This window comes from Numida meleagris, chromosome 6 (genome assembly GCF_002078875.1).
Source record: "Numida meleagris isolate 19003 breed g44 Domestic line chromosome 6, NumMel1.0, whole genome shotgun sequence".
NCBI classification, from domain to species: Eukaryota; Metazoa; Chordata; class Aves; order Galliformes; family Numididae; genus Numida; species Numida meleagris.
Window position 1 is genome coordinate 51,257,242 of NC_034414.1, and position 24,241 is coordinate 51,281,482.

The 24,241-nt window shown below is 45.7% G+C and overlaps 1 protein-coding gene across 2 annotated transcripts in view; it reads left to right on the forward strand.

Annotated features, from left to right (window-relative positions):
• Window positions 7–24,241, forward strand: part of RCOR1 (REST corepressor 1) — an 82,423-nt gene continuing 58,188 nt past the window's right edge. For both annotated transcript variants that reach the window (XM_021401048.1, XM_021401049.1), the window contains exons 1-2: window positions 7–212; window positions 286–345. In XM_021401048.1, coding sequence (XP_021256723.1) covers window positions 23–212; window positions 286–345 — 250 coding nt within the window. In that variant the 5' untranslated portion in view covers window positions 7–22. The remainder of the gene's footprint in view (window positions 213–285; window positions 346–24,241) is intronic.

The following is a 24,241-nucleotide window of genomic DNA, read 5'->3' on the forward strand; positions in this document are numbered from 1 at the left end:
GTTCTCCTTCCCCCCACCCCAAATGCCAGCCATGATCGAGAAGGGCCCGGAGGTGTCGGGGAAGCGGCGGGGCAGGAATAACAATACCTCCGCCGGCGCGAACCATAACAATAACGGGAATAACAAAAGTTTGGCCGCTGCCCCCAACGGGAACAGCAGCAGCAACTCCTGGGAGGAGGGCAGCTCGGGCTCCTCCAGCGATGAAGAGCACGGTGAGCGCGGCGGGGCCGGCGGGCGGCGGGCGGCGGGCGCGGCGCACGCGGTAACGCTCTCTCTGCTCCGCAGCCGGCGGCGGCATGAGGGTCGGCCCGCAGTACCAGGCGGTGGTCCCCGAGTTCGACCCCGGTGAGTCGTTGGGGGCGGAACTTGGGCGAGGGCGGGCGGGTGGCAGCCTCCGGTGTCCCCGCGCGGTGCCCCCTCCTCCCCCGCGATCGCACCCCGCGTGGGTGACCCTCGGCCTTTCTCCCGGCGCGGGGCACGGACCCGCTGCTCGAAACCGCGGCGCGGTGCGGGGACGGAGCCTGATGCTTTCCGGAGGGCGCTTTGCGGGCGGCACCGGGAGCGGGAGGCTGCCGGCCGGGAGATGGCAGTTGGCTTTTTTTTTTTTTTTCCTCTCTCTCTTTTTTTTTTTTTTTTTTTCCCCTTCCCTTCCCGGACTCGTGTGTTCAACCAACTTATGAATGCCTTTGTACCTATCTCGGTCTGTATTTTTTTTTCAAATTATTTTATATTATTTTATTTTTTTCCCTCTTTCTTTCCGAGAAGCCCTCCGACTTCCCCCCCAGAAATATTTCACATTCCAGCTATTCTGCTGCAGCGCTTTGTAAGCTAATTTAAAGTGGTAGGAGAGCAAATTTTGAGCAAACAAAGGAATTGTGGCCGTACAGAAAGGCAGGTGCTGGCTGCACAGCGCTGGCGATGCATCTCGGGTGTATCTGGGCGCATAAAGACAGCCTGGTGACCTCCTTAGTTTGAAATGTAAGCGAATTTTGTTGCATTGTTCCTTTGTGACCTGGGCTGAGGCTACCAAAGCCCTCCTCCCATCTGGAGACCTCGCGTTCCGAGTTGTCCCTCGCCTTGCCCGAACTTAATGGAATCCTCTGTCCCTCTCTCTTAAAACAAAAAGAAGGATTTGGAAAGCTGCGGTGGCTCCTTATCGAGTAACCCTGACAGCAACTATTGTGTGCGTTTGGGAGGAGCGTTCCTCCTGGACGCCCTCGTGCTGCCTGCTAATACGTTGGATGCCCTTTTATTATTATTTGGCACATATATGTCTATTTTAACTGTTAACACTCAGTGGAGGTGAACGTTTTTTTTTTTCCTTCTCAACTTCGGCGTTACTTATATTGATTTACAGTATGCTTCTTCCCCATTCCTTCCCCTCTGTTTCTTACAAAACCTGATGCAAGCTCTGGGCACATGGGAGCTCCATGGCTGCTGGACCAGGAGGAGGAGGAGAAGCTGTGTGCTTGTTGGTAGTTAGCAGCAGTTGACACGGTTTTTCAATCTGTAGGTCAAATGCAGCATGACTGTAACGCAGCGCGCACGTCGTGCTGGCTATCAGCCAGGTATCGCAACAGTACTTCGGCTTTTTGGTCACCCCTGTAAATGACATTCTTTTGTGCAGTTTGTTTCTCTAGCATAATAGGTGGGGGTTGGGGGTACAGCGTGCTTCTTCCTCTCTATTATGCATTCAATTATACATTGTTCTGATTTTAACTTACAGATGTGCTGTGACCTATACGTAGGTTATTGCTTTCTTCACTACATGTAGTGAAAGGGCGGGGGAGTGTGTGATGTGGAGAAACAACCTTTTTTTCTGAGTAATATACCCCAGCACAGCTTCAGCAGGCCTGCTGGTTTGAGTGCATAGTGGACAGCAAGCCTTAAGTACATCCACCCCAAGTACGCAGTCAGTTTTCTGATGACCTGAATGGGCACTGCATCGTTTATGTTCCCCCCTACTGCCTTATTTTTTCCCTTTTTCTTTTTAAAAAAGGATGCTTTTCAGTTAGCAAGTTTCGGGTGAACTTTTGTCTGCTCATATATTGAAGCCAATGTTGCTTTCTTGGCCCATCAAATTACTCAGGATTAATTTTTCCTTGAATTATTCCCTGAATTCTGTGACTTCTCAGTCCTCAAAGCTAAATGGCCATGGTATGCTTATTGATGTGCCCCTTTCTCACTATTTTTAGGAAAGAAGATCCTAAATAAGCCTGAAAGAAACCCCTAAGTAAGTCTAAATACACTGCACTGAGACCCTTTCAAGGAAACTGTAAATTTGTCCCATCTTGCTGGTAATTTCAAAGTTAAATGAATGGAACAGTGTTATCAGAGCACGAAGACACTGTATCTGTTTCTCAGTAAAAATGTTAAGGACTTGTTGACCCAAGGATCCTAAAACTTGAAGGTTACTTGGTGTGGAGTCCTGGAGGCTTTCACCTTCAGATTGGATGGCTGATGAAATGCAGAGGGCTCATGCTGCTCCAGCTGTGTGTGAGGTGAAATATGGTATAGATTAGGGGTGTGTGTGTGTCTATATGTGTATATATAGACACACACACACACACACACCAAACTTAATGTTCAATTATAACTCTGGTTAGACTGAGGTATATTTGTAGTGCTGACTCTTACATCACTGTTCTTATGTGGGTGTTCTTCTGTCCCTATGCGTAAAGGCAGAGAGAGCATTTCATTCTGTTTAACTTCTAAGCCACAAGGTAGCTGTGGCAAAGTGCAGGAAAATGAGGAAAGCTTTCCTGAATTCTTTCTTTGTGAGGCCGAGGAGGTGCAGAGAGGTGGGCAAGACTGCAGTCAGGGTACAGAGAGGTGGGTGAGGCTGCAGTGGGATGCTAGTTTGGGCCTCATGAATTTAATAGCTGGAGTGCAGAAGTACTGAGCTGAAGGGGCTGAAAGTGGAGTGCTTCCTCAGTTCTTGTCTGAGTTCACACAGGAAGGGGAGCTCAGCCCCTCTTGGTGCAGAGGAGGACAGTGGTTGTCTCTTGCTGCAGCAGAATGCAGGGAAAATGATGAAGGGTTGTGTTTCTTTGTTTGGCATAATTCTTAAACCCAGCAAGTTTATAATGCTCAGTGTGGCTTGGGAAGGGCTGTGGGACACGTGAGCTGGCAGTCCTGCTCACAGCCCCTCAGCTGCCCCCTTCGAGGCGGTGAGGCCTGCTCCAGTGCTGGCAGGGCCTGGGACTTCCTCACTGCCTTCCTTCTTTCCAGTCCCAGGCCGCACTTACTTTGGAAAAGTATGCTGCACTGATCCCTGCGTCTCTAGTTCTCTCAAAGACAAAGTCACGCATCTGTTTCCCTTAGTATAGGACTTATAACTCCGTTACTATTGGTAATAGAGTAGTTGTACACTAACAACGAGACTTGTGCAGAGGTAACATTCTTATTTGATGTAACCGGGGAGGAGAGCAGGCAAACTTCTAGGCTGAAAATCCTGTGCCAGAGCTTGCTAGAATCAGTACAATTTGTACTGCAGCTGTGTTTCACTGTCTGGACTCTGTTTCACAAACATAACATGAAAATTTGCTATCACCTCTCCTGTGCCTTCTCTTATTAGAGTTCATAGTCAAATATTTGACTTCCACCTGAAAATCGTGTATGTTGAACAAAGGCTGTTATCACTAAGTCAGCGTTTCTTGCGAGTCCTCCATCTGAGGCACTGAGGATTTTGAGGACAGAAAACTATTATGGTTCTTTTAATCTATACAAATGAAACCCGCATGTCCTATTAATGGAAAAACTTGGTGGCAGGAAACATTGCATATCCTAAAGCTAAATAAAAAATCTTTCAGATGAGGAAACACTAATACTGTACTTGACCATTTTACTTGTTGCTTATTAATTTATACTCCTTTACTGCTGGAGTATTGAAAATAGGAGGACGAAAACATTAGTGAGCACTTTAAGTCAGCCAGTGAATATAAGGGAAGATGAAAGCATCCATAATTTTGAGGAGTGTTAAGTCTCTCCCTGAAGGAAGTGATCTATCCCATATTGTGGTGTGTATTGGAGGGCAGACCAGCATTTCTTTCTTCTTTACAGCACGACAGCTTTATATTCCTTTCTTCCTCGTGACTTCATTTTTACTGCCGTCACATTGTGTGTCTTTGAATATCTTTCATGTCAGTCATCTTTGGAAAGTAGAAATAGATGAGGAAAAGCTGGTTCAGTTCAACAGTGTCCTGCTGTAGAGATCTAAAGTCGAGCTGTGCCTTCACAGACTTGTTTCCAATACCGATCTCTTCCCATTGTTGCACTGTAACAGTTTAAACAGGGGGAGGAAATACTCTGTTGTACTTCCAGCTCTAGGTGCAGCAAAGCCTACTGGAAGGTGCTCACTGCCAAACATTGCTGGAATCCTTGAGGATCTTGTTCTCTGTCCCACACTGTTAGCAGTACTGTGTGCTCCTGTGCAACCAGTTTGGTATTTTCTTGCTTACTTTCACGGCCAAGACTGCGCTGTTTCAGTGTTGCAAAAAAAAAAAAAAAAAAAAAAAAAGAAGGGGGGGAAGAAGTGCACAAAAAACCTCCAAACAAAACCCCGCCTTTTTAGCAGTCAGAAAGCGTTAAGTTGTCTGAGAAAGGGAGAAATGCTCTCTGCTGCCTCTGATCAGAGTGCTGGTAGGGAAGTGGTGGTGGTGCTGTGGGCTGTGGGAGGAGGTGCCTGGGGGGAGCTGGGATGCATTCATCCAGCTTTGGCTGTAAGCATGCCGACTGGCCCTCTGTTAGGTCAGAGATAGAAGGTTATTGTGGACCACTCCCTAGATGGTTGACACCTTTAGAATAGCTGTACTTCTTTATTTGTTGTAGGGGGCCAGATTTCATTAGGTTGTGTCTTCAGTTACTTGGCGGGGTTCTCCAGAAAGGTGCAGCTGAGTCATGGCTGCAGAAGCACCTCTTGGGCTACACAGCAGGGACTACCACTCTTTTAACAAGGGGTGGTTAAAAGGCCCCTTGTGACTTGCACTTGGCAAGCCCAGCTCCAAGCCAGCTTGTTCTGTTTCTTTGTTTGCAAATAAAACTCTTAGTCCTGTACCTAGCAGTCTTAATAGTTTGCAAATAGTGTGAGCACCTGGTGACTGTAAGAGAAAATGGTATTTAGATAAGTGGACTCATCAGAATGAGAAGCAGAAAAAAAGCATGCTCTTTAAGTGAGATGTTGGGATCTACATCTAAGCAAGTGGAAAAGGCCCATCCACACTCCTGCATCTGGAAATACTGGTATCCTGGAAGGCTATCTCATTTCCTCAAATGGCTTTGCCTTAAACACAACAGGCAGGAACTCCCTTAGTGCAGCAGTGTGTTTGGAAAAGAAGAGAGAGTAATGAGGATGTTTGATGTAATCAGAAATACCAAACCAAAATATACTAATGACCAGTGTGTTTGGGCTGACAAAGGCCTCATAGTTTCTTGATCAAACCTGTTGTGTCTTGGTCCTTTCACTGTTATCTGAGGAGACTTGCACCATCCCCAGCAACAATGTTTTCCCAATTTGGCGTTGGATATAGGCTTGGAAATGAGGATGTTGGGCTTTTGGAAAAGATAGGGGTGGGGAAAGAAAAGCCTTATGAATTCTTCTAGAGGATGTGATTAGATTGTGGGTCTGTTTGGAGAAGAATGTGCACGTAAAGCCTTTAAGCTTTGTTACAACATAACTTCCTACTTCCTAACTTGAGATTTCAGATACTAATAAGTGATTTAAATTCTGGTTGACCTTGTTCTCCTCTGCCCCCCTGTGAAACATTTAGCTACTGTGGGCTGTCTTTGCAACTTCCTGCTGGGAGATGTTTCCCCTAGTTGTAGTTTGCTTAGCCCCTTTCTCCCTTGTAGGCTGTATTGGGCTCGCACTGCTCCTGCCACAAGGACAGCCTGTTTGTAGTCCCTGTACTGCAGAGCAGACGAGGAGCTCCCGTTGAATGCTATTGCCCACAGCTTGATTTTTCAGCTGTCTCAACCCCATCTAGGTGTAAGTGGTTCTTAAGGCCAGGCTGGTCCCTGCTGCCCCAGGGGAGGGCAGATGGCTCCTGCCTCTCCTTGCTGTGCTGGTAGCCCTGCCCATGGCTGGGGGGAATGGCTCTGCCAGTCTTGTTCCTCACCAGTTCATGCGGCTCACCTAGTTAAGTGGCAGGAAGGGGGGCTGCCTCACCACTTCCACGTGAGGAAAATGGAGCTGGTTTGTAGATGCTGACGCTTTAGCTTATCCTCATTTTATTTTTGTTTATTTATTTACTTAAATCCGGACTGGAGACTAAGGGAAAGAGAGCAGAGTTTAAGTTGAAGAGTTTTTAACTGTATCTGGCACCCTAGCAGGGGCACAGCTGTAGATTTGGTGCTGTACCTCTTACTTCTGAGCTTCTTGCCCCAGGGGGACCACATCTTAGTCTGTGTGGCTTCACAATTAGCTTTCACCCTGCCTCCCTGTCCTGTGAAGGGTACGGAGCTCCCATCCTACCTCATCCCAAGGCAGGATTTCAGAGCTTTCTTGGTCCTCAAATAGTGCAAATAGTCTCAAACCTGAGTGCTGTAGTAAACAAACAAGACTGGTGCAGCCAAAGCCTGTGGCTTCCTTCCCTGCCTGGCACATGCAGTGTTTGTATGGGGAGGTAATAGCTGTCTCATGCACTGACAAATATATTAATGGCTGGACTGGAATTAATACTAGGTAGAGGGAATGCTTTGTTCTTCATAGCTGGTTCCTGCTGCTTAATGAGTTGCTCTTAAAATGCTTGTTTTCAGCCCTGGTTAGTTCTGTGACTTGGCCAAGTGAGGTCTTAGAGCTCCTTGTGATTAGTCATTATAATTAGCTCAGAAATCTTTGCCTCTGTGATCAAGGTGCACCGTATAATGCGGCTTACAGTGGGCTCTAGTTCTGTCACATACATTCAATGTGCTATAAATTACCATGCATTGTTAGACATCTGTCTGTATTATTTTTTTAACATGTATTGTAACTTTAATAAACTTTACTGTGAACTAGGCGGGTAAATCTGAGTAATGGCTCCTCAGAAACGTGGTACTTTGTGTTAGTCTCCACTTCCCTCAGATACAACTTCTGGTCACGGCTCAGGCTCACCTTGACCATTGCAAGTTGAAGGCAGTAGTAAGGCACCGACTGATCATGTTGGTGAGGCTGGAGACTGAAACAAAGAAAAACGAAGAGAATACTTTGTGGTGGCAGAAAGAGCTTACTTCCTGGGAAGTTTGTACCTCTGTGCACTGGGGGACCTTTTCTTTCGAGGCTCTGATTTGGCTGTGTGACACAGTGAGCAATGCCATGTTCTTAAGTGTTTAAGCTCAGAAGAAGAGTTCAAAATGCAGTTCTTCAAAATACAAAATTGATTTGTAAACTGAGGTTGATCTTAATAATGCTCTTATAAGGAATCTTAGATTAGGTTTCTCTCCACAAGCTTTAATTTATAGTTCCACGTGAAAGTTGACTGCTTTGTGCTTTTCGAAAGTGCAAGAGGATGTGCTATGCTATGCCTTACTGAAGGCAGTGAAAGTTTCTCCAGCATACTCTAGAACTGGGTTGCTTTTGTGCTCCTGTTGCAGTTTGTTTTGAAATGGAACAGACTGATGTGACTGCTTTTAAGTATTGTAGTCAAACTTGCTAAAATTGCTTCACTTCTCGCTAAAGGGTTTTAGACTAAACAAGTGTGTTTACCTTTCCAAGTATCTTCAGAAATTCAGCTCTGTGCAGCAGCTAGCTCTTTGAACTTCATAAAGGAAGTATTGGTAAATGCTGCCTCTCTGGGGGGAGGAGGCTGCAGCAGTGTGATAAAATGGCAAAAATCCCCTCTCAGAAGGAAATTGTGCTCTATGCTTCCCCCTTCAGCCCCATCTTTCAGTTGTGTAGGTCCCTCTGGGGGCTGTCAGCAGGGCTCCCCGTGTACTTTGTGCATGTGTTTAACCAAGTGTCTCTAGAGCACTCCCCCATCCATTAGAGACAGCAGGAAAAGTGGTTTTGGCCTCAAAGTTGATTCAACTTCCTTTCTACCTCCCTTATTTCTCTTCTCTTCACCTGAATGGATTTTGCAAATAAATCTCTCAATCATCTGAAGAGAGCTTGTAGTGTAGCTTTCTAATGGGAGGCATTGAGCCACACAGCTGTCCGTTGCAGACCTGCTGTCTGTAGGTTTCTGTGGTAGCCCATCATGTGCACTTTTAGACAAGTAGATGTCTCATCAGATTGGGCTTTATCTTATGTAACTACTTCCATTTGAAAGTTGGGTATCGAAAATAATTACCATTGTATGTGACTTGGAATCAGGATCCTTTCAGACTGCATAAGCTTCATGTGAAAGCACTGCTTGACAAATGTGGAATCACAGCTTTGGCTTGTGGGTTCAGAATCCTCAACTAATGCATACAAACAAAACTGATACTGGCTTAATGTCCAGCCTCCTCTGTTAGCTGTTTCATGGTGAGAGCCTGTGCAGAGCACGCTGGAAGTTTTCAGCTCCACAGAGGGGCTGGGAATGGCCAAGGGCTCGGAAGAACCGCTGCTATGTCGGAAATGGTCTTTCCTTTTCAACTGGGAAACCAGGACTGGGAAAGTCTGGTTTACATAACAGCATTGTTTCAGAAGCAGCTCTTTACTCAGAGCTTGCATTGAAATGCGGGGCATTTCTGTTTCTTCTCCACCCTTTTTGTTGAGGGTTCAAACTTGTCCCTCTGCTCTTGTTAATAACATCACTTTGAGTTTTGGGCATGTGTTGGGGGGGAATTTTTTTACTGACAAACCTCCCCCCTCCCCATTTTAATTGTGCTAAGAGCTATCTTTCCCACGTACCGTATAGCCGTTTGCTGGAGTTGCATTGTTCTGTGTTTTGGTTGCTACCAGCTGTGTAAGAAGCTGAAAAGTGCTGGATCTGTATTCCCAGCTTGTGGTGCCACTCAGTGCGCATGATCTGGAGGTCCTCCATCCCTGACAGGACACGCCAGGTGCAGCATTAGCTCTGCCTTTGTGCTGTTCTCTGTCTGTGAATCCCAAAGGTGCCCTGGTAAGACCCTCTGCAGCCACCAGGCACTGTGCATGGCAGTAGCCATGGGAACACAGGAAGGATGACACAAGTTTAAAACTTCGACTTGTTGCTAGGCAGACCTGGCTCGATGTGGGGATTAAGTAGTCTTAACAGAAACAATAAACCACCTCTGGTATTCCACCTCCTGTGGAGGGAAGGCAGCTTGGCGCTCACCACATTCTGTCTTCATCTTTGGATGGGCAGGATCAAACCTATGATGGAAGGGTTCTCTGGCACCAGCCAGCCCTAGAGGAAACCTGTCCTGGACACCTGTTAACAGAGACACGGTGGCTTGCTGAGAAGAGAGAAGGGATGGGTTAGAGTTTTAGCAGGTTGTTTTTTGTCCAATGTTTACTTAAAAAACAAAGTACTGCAAGGTAAAGCACTGTGCCGTCCCATGCCAAACTGTTGTGTGGCTCATATAGTCTAAAAGTTGTAGCCTGCATTAAAATAGATACTGCTAAAAGTGACGTATGCTCTAAACAAAGGTCACAGGCTTAAAATATCTCAAGATCACTTCTAAACTCTGGCTGTAAAACCTTAAAATTATGGCTAAGGCGAGGTAAACACCTTATAAACTCAAAATGCTGTTGCAGACTGTTAGCCCAGGTGCCAGCATGTGTTGGGCGAGCTGGGTTAGACCTTTTTAGCTTGGACACTTCTGATAACTCACCTTGTCCCAGGCTTGTGTTTTGGCTCATCCTGTTTAATAAACAAGGGCAGTGTTCCCTCATGTTATTTTTGTAGTTGATGCCTGACAAAGGATGTATGGTAAATTATGGTAGGGGCCTGAAAAGGACTGCAGACCCAACCTCTAAGGAGAGCGGGGCCTCGTGCTCCTTGAGGGCTGAACTCCAGCGTGCCTTTGTCTCTGCAGCTGTTGGCTCCCTGTACCCAAGTGGTAATTGGTTCTGCTTTGGCCACTGGTTTAAATGGATCTTTTTATTTTATAAACATTTGCTGTGCAGTAACTATCAGTCCTGTTGGAATAAGGCCATCTATAGAGATTCTCCCAATTACCACCTGCTCTTTTTCTTTGCAAAATACACTCTTACCTAATTTAACCTCCCCCAGCAACTGCTTTGAAGTTGTTTTCCCTGTTCACACTGTGGCTCACTGCTACCCATTTTCCTTCTGACCACTTGAACAAACTGCAATTGTCCTTGCTTGTCCTTCCAGAAATTACTTGCTTTTGAGGCTGAAAAATGGTTGCATGGTTTGTCCCCAAATATTTTTGTAGTCAACTCCTTTAGGTTTCTTTCCTTTAATATGCCTGAGCCTTTTTTTCATCCCCAAGTTGCTGTTTGTGGTTCTCCCACTTTCATTCCTTCTGTGCAACTTGTGGATCCTATCAGTTCACCTTGTTGTCAGCCCAGCCCTACTCTGATTTCTGCTGTCTGTGCTCCCAAGACCTCTTTCCCTGTGCTCTGATATTCCCTGAGAGGCACCTTCTCTGTATCTGAGTTGTTCTCTGAAGTTCCCTCTCATCACTTGGGTGAATAACCGAGCCTTGGGGTGCTGGGGGAGCGCCATCTGAGAGCCTGGGGTTGTTTCAGGATGGGCAAGTACTCTGCAGTACTTTGTTTTTTCTGCTGTAGGCTTGATTGCAGGCTCAGCTTTGGATGTGCTGAGCTTGGTAGTGCTGGGGGAGGAGGACAGCTGGATCTCATCTGGCATTCCCATTGCCTCCCTTCTCCTGGTGAGCTTTGTGCAAATATTGAATGACTCGAGGGAGAGGCTTGCTGGTGGGAGCTTGGTGGCAGAGGGAAGGTTTTTCAGAGCTGTCCTCTGGCTTCCAGCCTGAGATCTGAGTTGCTTGGCAAACTGCTTCCTTCTGTGTGCGCTGGCTCTGAGCAGCGGGGCTGCTCTCTGGGAAACTGCCGCATTGTGCTCTAGCTCCTTTCATATTTGGGTGGGTTTTTTGTTCTCTAGATTTAGTTCTTAAGGTGCTCTCCTCTGAAATTTGGTTTGTAGAGGGAGAGCATGGGATTGCTTTCCTTTCTCAGCACCTTCAAGTGCAGCAGGAAGCTGTCCTGCACACACAGTACAGATACCGCCCTTACAGCACAACCAGGACAGGCACAAATCCAGCCGTCCCGCCAACATCCTGCGAATTGGCAAGAGTGTCTGGTTGTGTGTTTGGGTGAAAAATGACTCTTTTTTTTTTTTGTTGGCGCTGAAGCAGAGGTGGCTGGAGGTGGTGCTGTGAGCATGCACAGCTGTTGCTGTGGTGCAGGTAGTGACTGAGCAGCATTGTGTGCTGGTCTGGGAGCAGAGCTTTGGTAGCCTGAGACGGGCTGTGTTGTTAAAGAGAGCAGGTGTGTGCTGGAGGAGCTGTGTGAACACTCGAGCTGCATAAAGCATGTGTGCAAGTAGTTACATTAGGCAAATTGATGTCTTCTACTGCACCAATCTTGCTGAGGTTGCTTTGGAATATGAGGGAGGAATAAAGGTAAAACATCTTAAACCCATAATAAAAATATTTTTAGAGTTCAAGAAAATCGATAAGGAGTTGGGGGAATTAGGCTTGGCAACAGTCCTCATCACTCTGAGACTCGCAGGGAAGGGAACTGTTTCACATCCTCTTACCTAAGTCCTTGCAAAGAGGCTATGGGACCAGACTCCAGCCTCCTCTTCAAACCAAAGTCTCCAGCTCAGCTGGGAGGAATGCTGTCCTGTCTGGATATCGCTTGTGCTGGCGGCTGCCTTGTTGCCCAGAGCAATGCCTCCTGAGCGGCAGTGTGTTCCTTTGTGGCAGCTCGAGACGAGGAAACTACTGGGTGCAGCAGCATTGCTTGCAGAATGATTTCAGTTTCTGCTGGGGCAAGGGGTGGGAGTAGGTCTCATGGAGCTCCTGTCGAAGAGCTGGGCTGGAGAAACCTTTCCAGTGACTATATAGTGCCTATTTCTAAAAGAGGCAGCATGTTTAATTTGTGTTGCTGGAGCTTGGCCCAAGCTTGGGGCAGGTGCACACCCAGACCTTACTTAAGCTGGATAGATGCCTGCTGAGTTGTTTGTCAAACATGAGAATAAAAGGAAAAGGGCTGCGTTTAACCTTTTTTGATGATGCGTTTTAAAAATAGCTTACATTTCTGAAGTGAGCAGCAGTTGTAACCAGGGTTTGAAAAGTTGGCTCAGTGCTTAGAAGCCATAATGGGAAACACCTGTGCTGCAATACACCCTGCAGCATCAAGGGATAAAATGATTGGGTGCTGCTCGCTTACTGTGCTGTTTGTTGGCTGCCGAGTGGGGTTCTTGTACACTAGGTTTGCCTTAGTGCTCCTATTGCTGCTCAGCTCTTGCTTTTTCCATCAGTAGAAAAAAATCATAGGATGATTTGGGTTGGGTTGGAAGGGACCTTTAAGATCATCTAGCTCCAACCTCCCTGCTATAGGCAGGGACACCTCCCTCTAGACCAGGTTGCTCATAGCCCCATCCAGCCTGGCCTTGAATCCCTCCAGGGAGGGGCTATCTACAACTTCTCTGGGCAACCTGTTCCAGTGTCTCACCACCCTCACAGTAGCAAATTTCTTCCTAATATCTAGTCTAAATTGGCTTGATATCTGTATTTCACTGCCATTCAAGTGAAAGTTTTGCTGTTCAGTTTTACCCACGTAGAGCTGTGGCATGCAGTTGAGACACCGATGCTGTCTTCAGACTAAGGAAGACACTCCTGCACTAATGTGCTAATTTTATACTCTCACTTGGCAGGTTGCCTTTGTAATCAAAGGGCTGGAAATTTTTCAGTTTGAACAAAATGTTCTAAGTAGCTGTTCTCTTGGTGGAAATGCATTTGGTACGGGATGCTACCTTCAAAATAAATCCATCTTTCCATATTTTCTTGGGCACAATATTTTTAGCTGTAGTTTCTGACTAAGTGAAACTGCAGTCGAGACCTGGCTGAGACTTACCTGTGAGGTTTCTTGAGCAGGGTTGTACCTCGCTGATCTCTGCCCCTCTGGTGGGAATGGAGAAGGGGGTGTTTTTAGGAATGGTGGTTCTAACAAATTTCAGTGGAATCACCCTGTTATGTCATTTCCACCCCTGTTTGCTTAATAACAGTGTACAGCCTTGGTATGGTCAAAAAACAAAAGCTTGTTTTAAGCGTTTGCTGTATTCTGAGTTGTACAGTACCTGGCACATCAGGAATTATGCAGCTGGGAGTTGATGTCTGCTTCTCATCAACAGTGTAAAAGTAATTAAAAACATCTCTTGATTCCTTTGGGGTTTTTGTCCTTGGTTTTTGGGAATCAGTGAACACTAACTAGAGAACATATGTATCCAGACTCTTTTTTTTTTCCAACCAAAATATCCATGAGTGCAGAGCAGTCACAATGCAATCACATTTTTAAAATGGTTTGAAATGAAATGTTAACTCAAAGGCCATGTTCTGTTACTAGAAAGCTTTAAACAAATGGCAGAATTGCTTCCAGGTTGTATGAAACTTTTGTCCTTCTGTTGCCTCTTTTAAAAGTATCTTCCAGTATTCTTCAATCTATATAGATACTATAATGAGAGCTGGCTGCTAAACTTTGTTGCTTTGAGTTTGAGATGAAACAAAGCTCTGTGTGCCATATGTTAAAAGGACAAGCAGATTTGACAACAAGAATGTGTTCCATCTCCTTGCATTTTGGCAAGGCTCTGTAGTCTTGGAGGGTGGCTGTAAGGAGAGGGGAATCAGGGAAGATGCAAGAGCTTCCAGCTCTGCTAACCTTGTGAGTGTCTTAGGGGGCAAGAAGAGGAGAACCAGTGCAGAAGGGTGGAAAGGTGGTAGCGGAAAAATCTTTTTAAATAAAATCTCATGCTCTTAATGTTCTCTTCGAAAGGTATTTTGTGTTCCTGTTCTTTCATTGTAAGGTAGATTAAATAGGTAGTTGCTACCTCAGGTGGGTGTAAATCTAACCTTCTTGCCCTTTGGAGAATGTGATCTTGAGATGTATTTCTGAGATAGGAGATGTGAACTGGAGAGCTGGGAGTGGTGGAAGGAAAACTATGTTCATGACAGCATCTTAGTAGCCAAAGGCTGCTGTAGCTGAAGACCTTGCTGAAGTGTGGTGGCCACAGAGTGTTCTGTTACTTGGTCCTACGGAGCTGGGCTTGGCAGAGCGTGGTCACCATGGAGATGATGCCTGGCTTGCCATGGCCTGCAGTAAAGGTGTGCGGGGGATTGCACATGAGCAGTTCAGCTGTCCTGGCAGTGTGCGTTCCTCTGCTGTTTTGAAACTAGGCAGCATTTCTTTGTACCTCTGCTGGGGTGCAGGGACCTCATAAGTGGTTCCTTGTGCTGCAGCAGGCTGTGAGGGAGCCAAATGGCCGCTGGCTCTGCAGAGCACGTGGCAGCCAGCTGCAGGCAGAGCCGAGTGGCAAGCACCATGCAGGCTGGCCCTTGGCATGGCACTCAGCTGAGAAAAGATGCAAGGCCTGTGCTCTGCAGTGTCAGGAGTCTGAATTCACCTCTGAATGATCTCCTCCAGTCTTGTCACTTCTGTTCAGGTTAGTAGTACAGGTCTTGTTCTTCTAGCTCTCTGTACTTTAGTCCATAACAGTTTCTTGGCTGAATATTTGTTTGGCTTAAAGGGTCCCTATGGCTTTCTCTTTCCACCTCCAGCCTCCTCTTTCTCCAGACTTCTTGCCTGTCTGTGTGTTACAGCTGCTGCCTCATCCCTGAGCTGCACAGGGCACCGTCTCTCTTTCAGGGGTGGAAATACTGTCTCTACCTGTACTCCTGGAGCTCTCTGAGGTCGGGATGGGGTCTGCCTAACTGCGATCACCCAGGTCATGCCAATTCCTGTGCCTCATTCCAGGCAATGACTCAACCTCCCGCTCTGAAAAACAAGCAACACGGCAATCACTCATGTGCCATGCTGGTGTGGTGCATTCATTACATGAACCTCTTCTGCTCCTTGGTGTTCTTGCTGCAGCAGGTGGTTATGCTGATGCCTAATTTGGCTAGGCGTACCCAGGGCACTCTTCTTTAAGGGTAGGCACTTTATACTGGCATTGTTAGGCACAAGATCCCTGTCCTACTTGGATCACAGTACTGTTACACTCTGTTATTTCACAGATGTGTCCATGTCACATGACTAGGGCGATAAAGATCTTCTTGTCAAAGCAGGTGTTTAAAGTGGCTTTTTAGCTTGCATTGCAGTGAACCATCTCCATGTAACCACAACTGAGTGGAGCAGGAGTGCTGGTGAACTTTGGAGGTGGTAGGAATACAGGCTCTGAATAGCACAAAGTATGTCTTTGGTTGTAGCCAAGCTGAGCTAGCGAGTTAGTGAAGCGAGCGAGGGGATGAAATAATGATCGTGGACAGACCCTGAAAAGAACTGGATGGGGGAAGCTGTCAGCTCACCAGAAGTGGCTGTTCTGTGTAGTCGTCTGACTAATTGGTGGCGATGGGGGAAAGAGCACGTAGGACACTGGGATTTCATGCCAGTGTCTGAAGGGCTTGGGGGCTTGTTTGACCACTGGAAGTGGTTTGTGAAGCTGGTTGATCATTTCCTTCCAGCACTTAGAAATGTAAAAAAAGGGAGAAGGTGGGACATGGAGGGGAGAAAAATACTTTACTTTCCCTTTTCAGTTGTTTGAGGCTTTGGACTGTAGGATTATAAACTTGGATTGAGATTAGGGAAAATGGACTCTCTTGCCTGCAGAGTTCATGGCTCTTGGTACCTCTCTCCTCATAGGAAACGATGGGACACTCATGTGCAATGGGGAAAGTAGTCATTGTTCATGTTAGGGCAGGTCGTTCAGTGCACAGTTAATCCAGGTACTCAGGTGAGTAATTAACACTGCTCTCCATGTGTGTTCTCCATAGCTGAGCCTTAATTGAGTTTGTGTGGATCTTTTTCTGTTAACCCCCAGCTGGGTCACCCCTCTTAATGCTTGTGCAGTGTAGGTTGGGCTCAGATGAATGAGAAACTAGTTAAGACAGTCTCAGCTTGGTATGCAGATACAGTGATATTTCCTCCCTTTCCTCCCCCTTCTTGTCCTTGTTCTGAAAAACATTCTCCACTTGATTTTTTTTTTAATTTATTTTTTTAAAATGAGGAAATATCAAGTCTTCTTTTAATAAGGGCAGGTAAACTTGAGTTAGGTTGCTTTGCCCCACAGTGAGGAACACTGACATTGGAAGGTAAGGGGGCAGGGAGGCGAAAACTCAAAAAAAAAAAAAAAAAAAAAAGCTTTGTTTTTGTTTCTCATTAAGCAAAGTCACCTAAAATGTTGACATCTGAGAATCATTTTTGCTTGGCATAGACTGTGACAGGTGTTTCACCATAGGAAACTCATTACTTGACTTCCAGCGTGACCTTGGGCAGAAAGTTGAACCTTTTTAGTTTTCTATTTTCTGTTAAAGCTAACTGTTGTTCAGCATGTGGGTGGAGGTGGAGTGGAGAAGCAGGCGTGTATCTAAAGCATTTGGGAATTAACCAGATAATGTTTTACAAAGCAGGGCTGGAATCCCCCGTCTAATTTGGTGGCAAGTAAGATGAGGGAGAGGAGTTGCCAGTGTTTGTGGTCTGTCTGTTAACAGAATTGATGTATCTGATGTCTGAGCTGACCATAGTGGATTAATTCCTGTTCTGAAGGTAAAACAGGAAGAAATTTTCCGTTATAATTGATCCTGCGAAAGTCAAAAGCATTTCTTATGGCAAGATAACTAAGGTGCATTAGCTATTCCACTGTGAATTCCTGGTAGAGACAGTGTGCTGAAGCTTTACTGCAAAGCAGGTGCTTGGCTTGTCTAGTCATTGCAGGGAACTGCCTGTAGGCATGTGCCAAGAGTGGGGAAGGGAGAGAGACATCTCCTTAGCAGGGAAGGCAGGAGCTAGATTTGCACCTTCCATTTCAAGTTGCGTGGAAGAAAGAGGGATATATAGCAAATAAATGTGTGTTGGAATTAAACTCTGTGCCAGGCCATTGCTGTGCCTTATGAGCAGCACTGACTTGTCTCAAAGTTTAATTCTGTCCCTCTGCTCTTAATGAGTAATGAGGGGCTGGAAGGCTTCCTAGGCTGTCCAGCCCTGCCTGTACAAGGGCATGTTTCTCCAGGTTACCTTAACTCCTGGTTGATGGTGCTGCCTCTCGTGCTTGCTCATGTAAGGGAAGCTGCTTCTGGGGACCACTAAGGTGAGGGAACCTTCCACCCTGCTTTTGCTTTGTCATGCATTTCTAGAATATTGCTTCTGCAAGGGAAGCCTGGCATGGTGGAGCAGCTATAGTGCTGGAGCAGAGGAGTTTGGTTGGCTTGTTGGAAGAGAAACCTTCTTCCACCTTAAGCAGAGGGTTTGGAGGATGTGACTTGGCAGTTTCTCTTCCACACTTCTTTCTGTGACTGCTTCACCAGAGGGTTTCTGTGAATCTGGTGGCTTGTCCTCTGAAAATATCATAGGGGAAGGCAGAATGTCTGAGAAAATAAGAAAACTCTTGAGGCAGTGTGTTCTGGCGTACTGGATTCAAGCATGTGCCTGGAGCCCAGAATTTCCTACACTGAGGCCTAGTCTACTGCTAAAGCTGCAGAAGTGATGCTAACAGGAGCATGTCTGCTTCTCCTGGACTCTTCTTTAGCTGCCTCCTAAATAACACCCTCTGCATTGGTCACACCTCTGTCTCGTGCCTCTGAGCTAAGCTAATTTTCCCCTGTGATGGTGTAAAACAGGGAACGAATTCCAAATCTGTATTAAATGACAACTCTGGCATTATCCCCTGCCAGGAGATGAGAGGACAGCTGGTCTGCAGAGACACCGTAGCATTTGTTACTGCTGCATGTAAGGTAGCCAGAGGGTGCTGAGTGCCTGCAGCATCCTGTGGAAGCCCTTGGTAACAGCAGTGTGTGGCACTGATTGCTTCAGCCACTCCACATAAGGTATGTACCCGTTATTTGGAAATCTTAACGGAGCTTATGCTTAGTCAGCCCTTGGAAAGGAGAGGGTAAAATAGGTCTTAAGAGTGTCTGCTGTCATCTCTGAAAACTGCTATATATTGGATGGTGGAATTATCCTGCTTTCAGTTATAATGGTGCCTCAGGGTACCCTGAGGGGAATAGAATCCTTGGTTACTCTGATACAGAGGCATAATGCAAGGAGGCCATCTCAGGGTTCAAGGCCTACTGACGACCTGCTTTACAATGAACAGATGCTATCACGATACAGAAGAGCGGGACCTGGTCCAAGGCTATGACCAAGTGTGCCTTGCTGCTGTAGTTTGGCATGTGTGTTAGATGAGCATACTGGTGAGCAGAGAGGAGGGCAGAAGATCAGAGGAGCAATAAGGCTTCTGCTGGATCTAGCAGTTGAGCAACCGTTGTCCTAAGCAGCATGCTATGGGAAAGGCATGCTGAGAGAAGAATAAAACAAGCACTGGCTCGGCAACCTACTTGTTAGTGTGCACACAAGTGTCTTGGAAATGGTTCATTAAGGTATATTGCTAGTTATACAGAACATCTTGCCTCTCAGAGGAATTGGTCTGTAGCAGTACCTTGGTTATCGTAAGACTTTTTGTAGGGTATATCTATCACACTAATAGAAATCATCCAGCTGCCATATCTGGCAGCAAATATCTGCACTACTTTTTCCTGTGAACTTGCTGCTGACTGGTCACAATGTGAACATCTTGATGGTCTAAGCCTGAGATGCATGCTGCTGGCTTGACCCTTGCTCAGTGTGGTGTGGGATGGGGTCCCCAGGCTCAGACTAGGAGACTGGCTGCCTGCAGTTTGTCTTTTCAGCACTGAATCATAGAATGTCTTGGGTTGGATGGGACCTTAACAATTATCCACTTGCAACCCCCGTGCTGTGGGCAAGGAGACCACCTACCAAGTCAGGCTGCCCAGGGCCCCATCTGTCCTGGCCTCGAGTACCTGCAAGGGTGGAGCACCCACAAACTAGAAGAACTCATTGAGAGCTGCCCTGCTGAAAAGGACTTGGAGAAATCTGGGATCGCCGTGACTCGCGTGTGGCACTTGACCTTATTGAACCTCATTAGGTTCTCGTGGGCCCACTTCTCAAGCTTGTCCATGTCCCTCTGGATGGCATCCCTTCCTTCTTCCATGTCAACTGCACTACTCAGCTTGGTGTCATCCTCAAACTTGTTGAGGGTGCACTCAGTCCCACTGTCTAGGTCATTGCTAAAGGTGTTCAAGAACACTGGGTCCTCAGACAGACCATTTGGGGACACCACTCATCACTGGCCTCCACCTAGATATTTAGCCCTTGACCACAACCCTCTGCGTTATGCTTTTCAGAGAGTGATCTTTCTCAGAAACTGGCTCAGAGAAATGGAAAGTAGGGGTGTGGAGCACCGTGTTGTGACTGTAGTTCTGTGTGTAGTGGAGCAGAAAGTGATGTTACTGGAGTTGTGAGAGCAGTCCTTGAGGCCCATCATTAATCACGTTGTGACTGTGTCTGCTTGAGGGCTTGCAGCACGGTGCTGCTGCTAGTCTGCAAAGCTGTTTCCATTCTACTTGGGTTTATCAATCAGTTAAAAATGAATTTGGAATTTCTGCATTGGCTGTTTGTTCAGCATTGAGTTGGAGGAGTAGGTCAGCTGCTGGCAGGCAGAAATCCCTCATCTGGCTAACGAAACCCACCTTTCTACTGACAAAACTTGCTAGGAGATGGTTTGCTATAGTAGCACAAAACATGGCTCTGCCAGCATAGGAGGATATATAATAGGAATGCTCTGGGGACAGTTTTGAATTTAACTGCTATGAAGTGAATCCACAAACTTCAGAGCATAAATGCCATGAACCAAAGCCCAGCAAGGTCAGTGGAACAAGTCCTCTAGGGTCAGAGGACTGCAGGCTGGGCCTTGCATCACCTTTTCTCCTTACTCTCCCAGGCTCTGTTGTGATAGTGTTTTTTTTCCATCTCCCTTTTATTTTTTATGTAGCTGTGAGATTTAACCCACAGTATTGTCTAATAATACCACCTGCAATTATCCAAAATTATAAATTTGCAAGAGATTTGATAAAACACAGCAACATATTAGAAAGTGCTTTTTAAGTAGTCTAGGAGCTTTTATAAGAATAGAGAAGGATAAGATATGAAATATCGTGTTTTCATTTGTGTAGTTTTTCAGTAGCTATCTGTAGAGGTCTTTTCCTGGTGGCTCACCTGGTGATGGGGTAAGATTTGCTGCTCTGAACTTCAGGCTCTCTTCTGCCAGCCTGTTTCATAAAGGCTCTGCCTTCGCTGTCCCCTTTGCACTACCTCGTTATAATAAATGCACTGCTGTGGTGTGCAGAAGGAGGACAGGAGATGGAGGGGAGAAAACTCTTATCTGAAACTGCAGAGGCATAGATAGCCTCCTGTTCTGATGGCTAGTTGCTTGCTTCTGTTTTCTTAGTTCACTAATTTCTTCCTTTGTTTTCCCATGCATTAGTCTTTTGTGTACTTACTGCTGGAAAAGGATAGGTGTAGGTAGCTTTCTCTATTCTGTGGTTTAGCAGTGATAGATCATTAGCTTCTCTAACTTATCCTCCTTAACTACTGCTTTTTCTTCCTGGGTTTTCCAGAAGATCTTGCTGACTTGCATCAAAACAGGAAGTCTGCAGTGCTGTAAATAACTGGGTGGTTCAGTCTGATTTCTTTTTTTTTCATCCAACATTTTACCAGCCACAGTTAAAATTCCTTTTAATGGCTTCAGTTGTCCTGAGTTAGATGTATAGACTGCCTCGTGATGCACAATAACCTATCAAGTGTCGTTATAGAGGTATTTGAGGGAGAGTGGCGTTGGTCCTGCCTTGCCTCTCTGTAGTGTTTTGGCAATATTCCATACAAAAGTGCCGTATTTGAAGAAACAGCACAACGTCAGAGCATCCTTGGACCCAGCCCAAAGATTGCTGTCTGTCTTTCCTGGCTGAAGGAAGAGGAGGCTTAGTCCATCAGCTTTTGAGGAGGAGTAGACCGGATGGACACAGGGTTTTGGTTTCTTTATAAAGTTCTGTGGCTGTATTGACTCAGTGGTACCAGTATGACCACAGAGCAGCCTCCTTCCACCACAAGAGTGGATGTAAAATGTGGTCTGACTGCTTTTTCCACGGAGTAAAACTGCTCCGTTTAACTTGTTCTCATTTTCCATACCTGTTCAGAGATTTGGATTATGTCATGACTGTTCCTGCTTGGAGTAGCAACTATAGGTAGGCATGCTGTACTCTGTAGTGAAACCTCTAGATGTAAGAATGGGAGGAACTCTTTGCTATAGCTCGGATACACAGATATCATCCTCTTGCAATGTTGTTTTAAGTAAAGTTGAAGGTGTGTAGCACAACTCTGGCAGCGGATCTGCAGAGACGTAGAGTTCTGACTTGTTCTTTGTCTTTACTAAAAAGCTTTTCCTGTGTGAGCTGAGGTGTAAATTTAATCTACCTAAGGCTGTGCAACTGTTGTGGAGAAACTCCAGCCAGTTGTGAATGGCTTGCTTTTTCCCCATCATTTCTTCTCCTTCCTTTGGGGTCTCCTGTTTAGGAAGAGATTTTGTGAAATCTTAAATGTTTGTGAAGCTGTAACCTTTCCTAGGTAGGCAAGGCATCTCATGTACCAATATGAGGCTGTGAAGCTAAGGTCACCTTGCTTTCACGGTGCCACTGGAGTAAAAGGTTTTTGTCCCCTCAGGCCAGGAACCATGTTAGTGAGACCTCTGATATCTAGGTCACTGGAATGGCCGATGTGAAGCAGGAGTCCTGTATGACCTGTCCAGGTAACTGGCCTGACACTGGTGTCTGCTCCCATCTGCACTGGAACTGGATGGACAAGTTGCATTTACTGTTGGTGTCTGCACTGGAAAAGTTATGAAATAATTAAGGGTGTGACTGCAAAGCTGCTCTGCTGCAGAACCTTTTTTTTTTTTTTAACCTCCTCCACAGGCAGGTGTGGTAATCTTGCCTTTGCAAGCTGTTAATACTGGGGGAGAGATGTGATAAATGGAAGCCTATTGACACAGTTACCTCCAGGAGGTCATCACTTTCCTTTGACTTTCTTCTCAACTTGGAGTGCACTGTGGTGAATATGCTCCCATGGGCTGTCAGTGCCTGTCCTGCATGCATGTGGCAGTGTTTTCTGCCATGGAGTCTGGAATGCTGTGCTGATGATCTTGTTCAGACTTTCTGGCACTCTGCATGTGTGTTTGCAAAGTGCTGAGTATTATTGCAAGTTTGAGGGCTGGAGGAAAATCAAGGCACAAAGGAAGGTGGTTCTGCCCACGGAGCAAAGCCTGATTTCCTACAGAGCATCCCTGTGCCATGTATAGCACTTCTGCAAATAGTTTTGCAGAGTATCTCAAGTCCTTTTATTTCTTGTCCTCAATCACTTTCTGTGGTAGTTGGAAATAAGTCCATTTTCATACAGCTTATTCTTCAGAACTGCAGTGCATATGCTTTATAGCAGACGATCTAAGCTTTTGTTCTAAGTGTGCTCAAGAGAAGACATGAGTCTCCTTTACAGCTCCTGGCTGTGTAAAGGTATGGTCTTCATAAATCAGTAATGAAATGCAGAGATTCCCATTCCAAGGAACAGATCTTTAAGGTCTACAGGAAGAAAATAGTTCCCTCTGTTCATCTCAATAAATAAAGAGGTGATTCTCCTGCTATATTTAGTGTTGGTGCAACTTCACCTTGAACATGAAGTGCATTTCTGGACTCCACACTACAAAATGGTTGTTAAGGTCGCTGAAAGCCTGCAGAGGAGGGCACCTAAGCTGTGACAGGGCTGAAAGGCATGTCCTGTGAGGAGAGGCCAAGGACACTGGGCTGTCCAGGCTGGGGAAGAGGAGGCTGAGGGAGTCGCTGTCTCTGTAGGTGTTCAAGAAATGTGGAGGTATGGCACTGAGGGGCATGGTTGGGATTAGACTAGGTGGTTTTAGAGGTCTTTTTCCAACCTCAATGATTTTATGATTCTGTGCTTCCCTTAGCTCCCTGAGGAGTGGAAGCATTGAGAGATTCCAGGCTCTGCTCCTGAAACTGATGGGAGGATGGGAATGGCAGAAAGCTATAACAAGGGAAGGTCAGACTGGATATTAGGAAAAAATATCTTTACTGTGAGGGTGATGAGACACAGGCACAGGCTTCCTGGTGAGGTTGATGCCCTGTGGCTGTCAGCGTTCAAGAGACATTTGGACAGTGCCCTCAGTAATATTCTTTAACTATTGGTTAGTCCTTAAGCGATCAGGCAGTTGGATTTGATTATCATTTTAGGTCCTTTCCATCTGAATTACTTGTCTTTTTATGGATGCCTTGTGAATTCTGGGCTCGAAGTCAGAACCAACACAGACACTAAAAATCAAGTGAATGATACCTGTGACTCATTCATCAATGATAGCATTGTGTTCCAAGAAGGCCAGATAGTTCTGTAGGGAAAGATGCAGTACATGAAACAACATTTAGTCTCTGTGGAAAGGTCGTGGATGTAATGTACTTGATGTGAAGACTTGATAATAGGAAGAGTAAGTAATTAGTGCTCAGAATCCACTTTCTTCTCCCCAAGTCCAGCATGGAAAAGTCAGAAAGGGTTAGAGGTGAAAAGCTTTAAAAGGAGATCACTGCCATACCTGAGTTGTTCAGAAGATTTTCTGTAATTAATTAATTAAAATGTTTGCTTTGTCGAAAACAACAAAAAAACCAGTATGTGAAATGTTATTGATGTGTGTTTGGACTTACCTTTAGACCTTGCAGTTACCATGTTACAGCGAAAGACACTTTTTTTTTTTTTTTAGACTAGGATATTGTGCTTGTTTCTTTACCCTTGCCTTAGGTCTTTTTGTACCAGTTCAGAGCCCCAAGTATATATAACTTTCTGTTTGAGTTAACAGTATGGATACTTTCTATTTCTGACACTTTTCCTCCCTGCTTTGTCTCATTTTAGAGAGATACCAACTGGCAACAAATACACTTGTTACCTTACTGTGCTGTGACATGCTGGTCTCACTTCAGAATAGCAACAAATGTACCTTGCACTGAAGAGTTTTATTTGAAAGCGTATCTGATGAAAATTGATGTGCTAACTCAGTTATGTGTGACGTGTTTCTAATTCCCAGGCTAGTAAATGAAGTTCATGTTCCTACAGCTGATTTCTTAGAAAAATTCTGGGGAAGAGCAGGTAGAAAGGAAAAACAAACAAACAAACTCATTTTCATTGCACGTCTCAGAATTTCACAAAATGCTGCATCTGTGGGTGATGCATAAAATGATCGAGTGATGT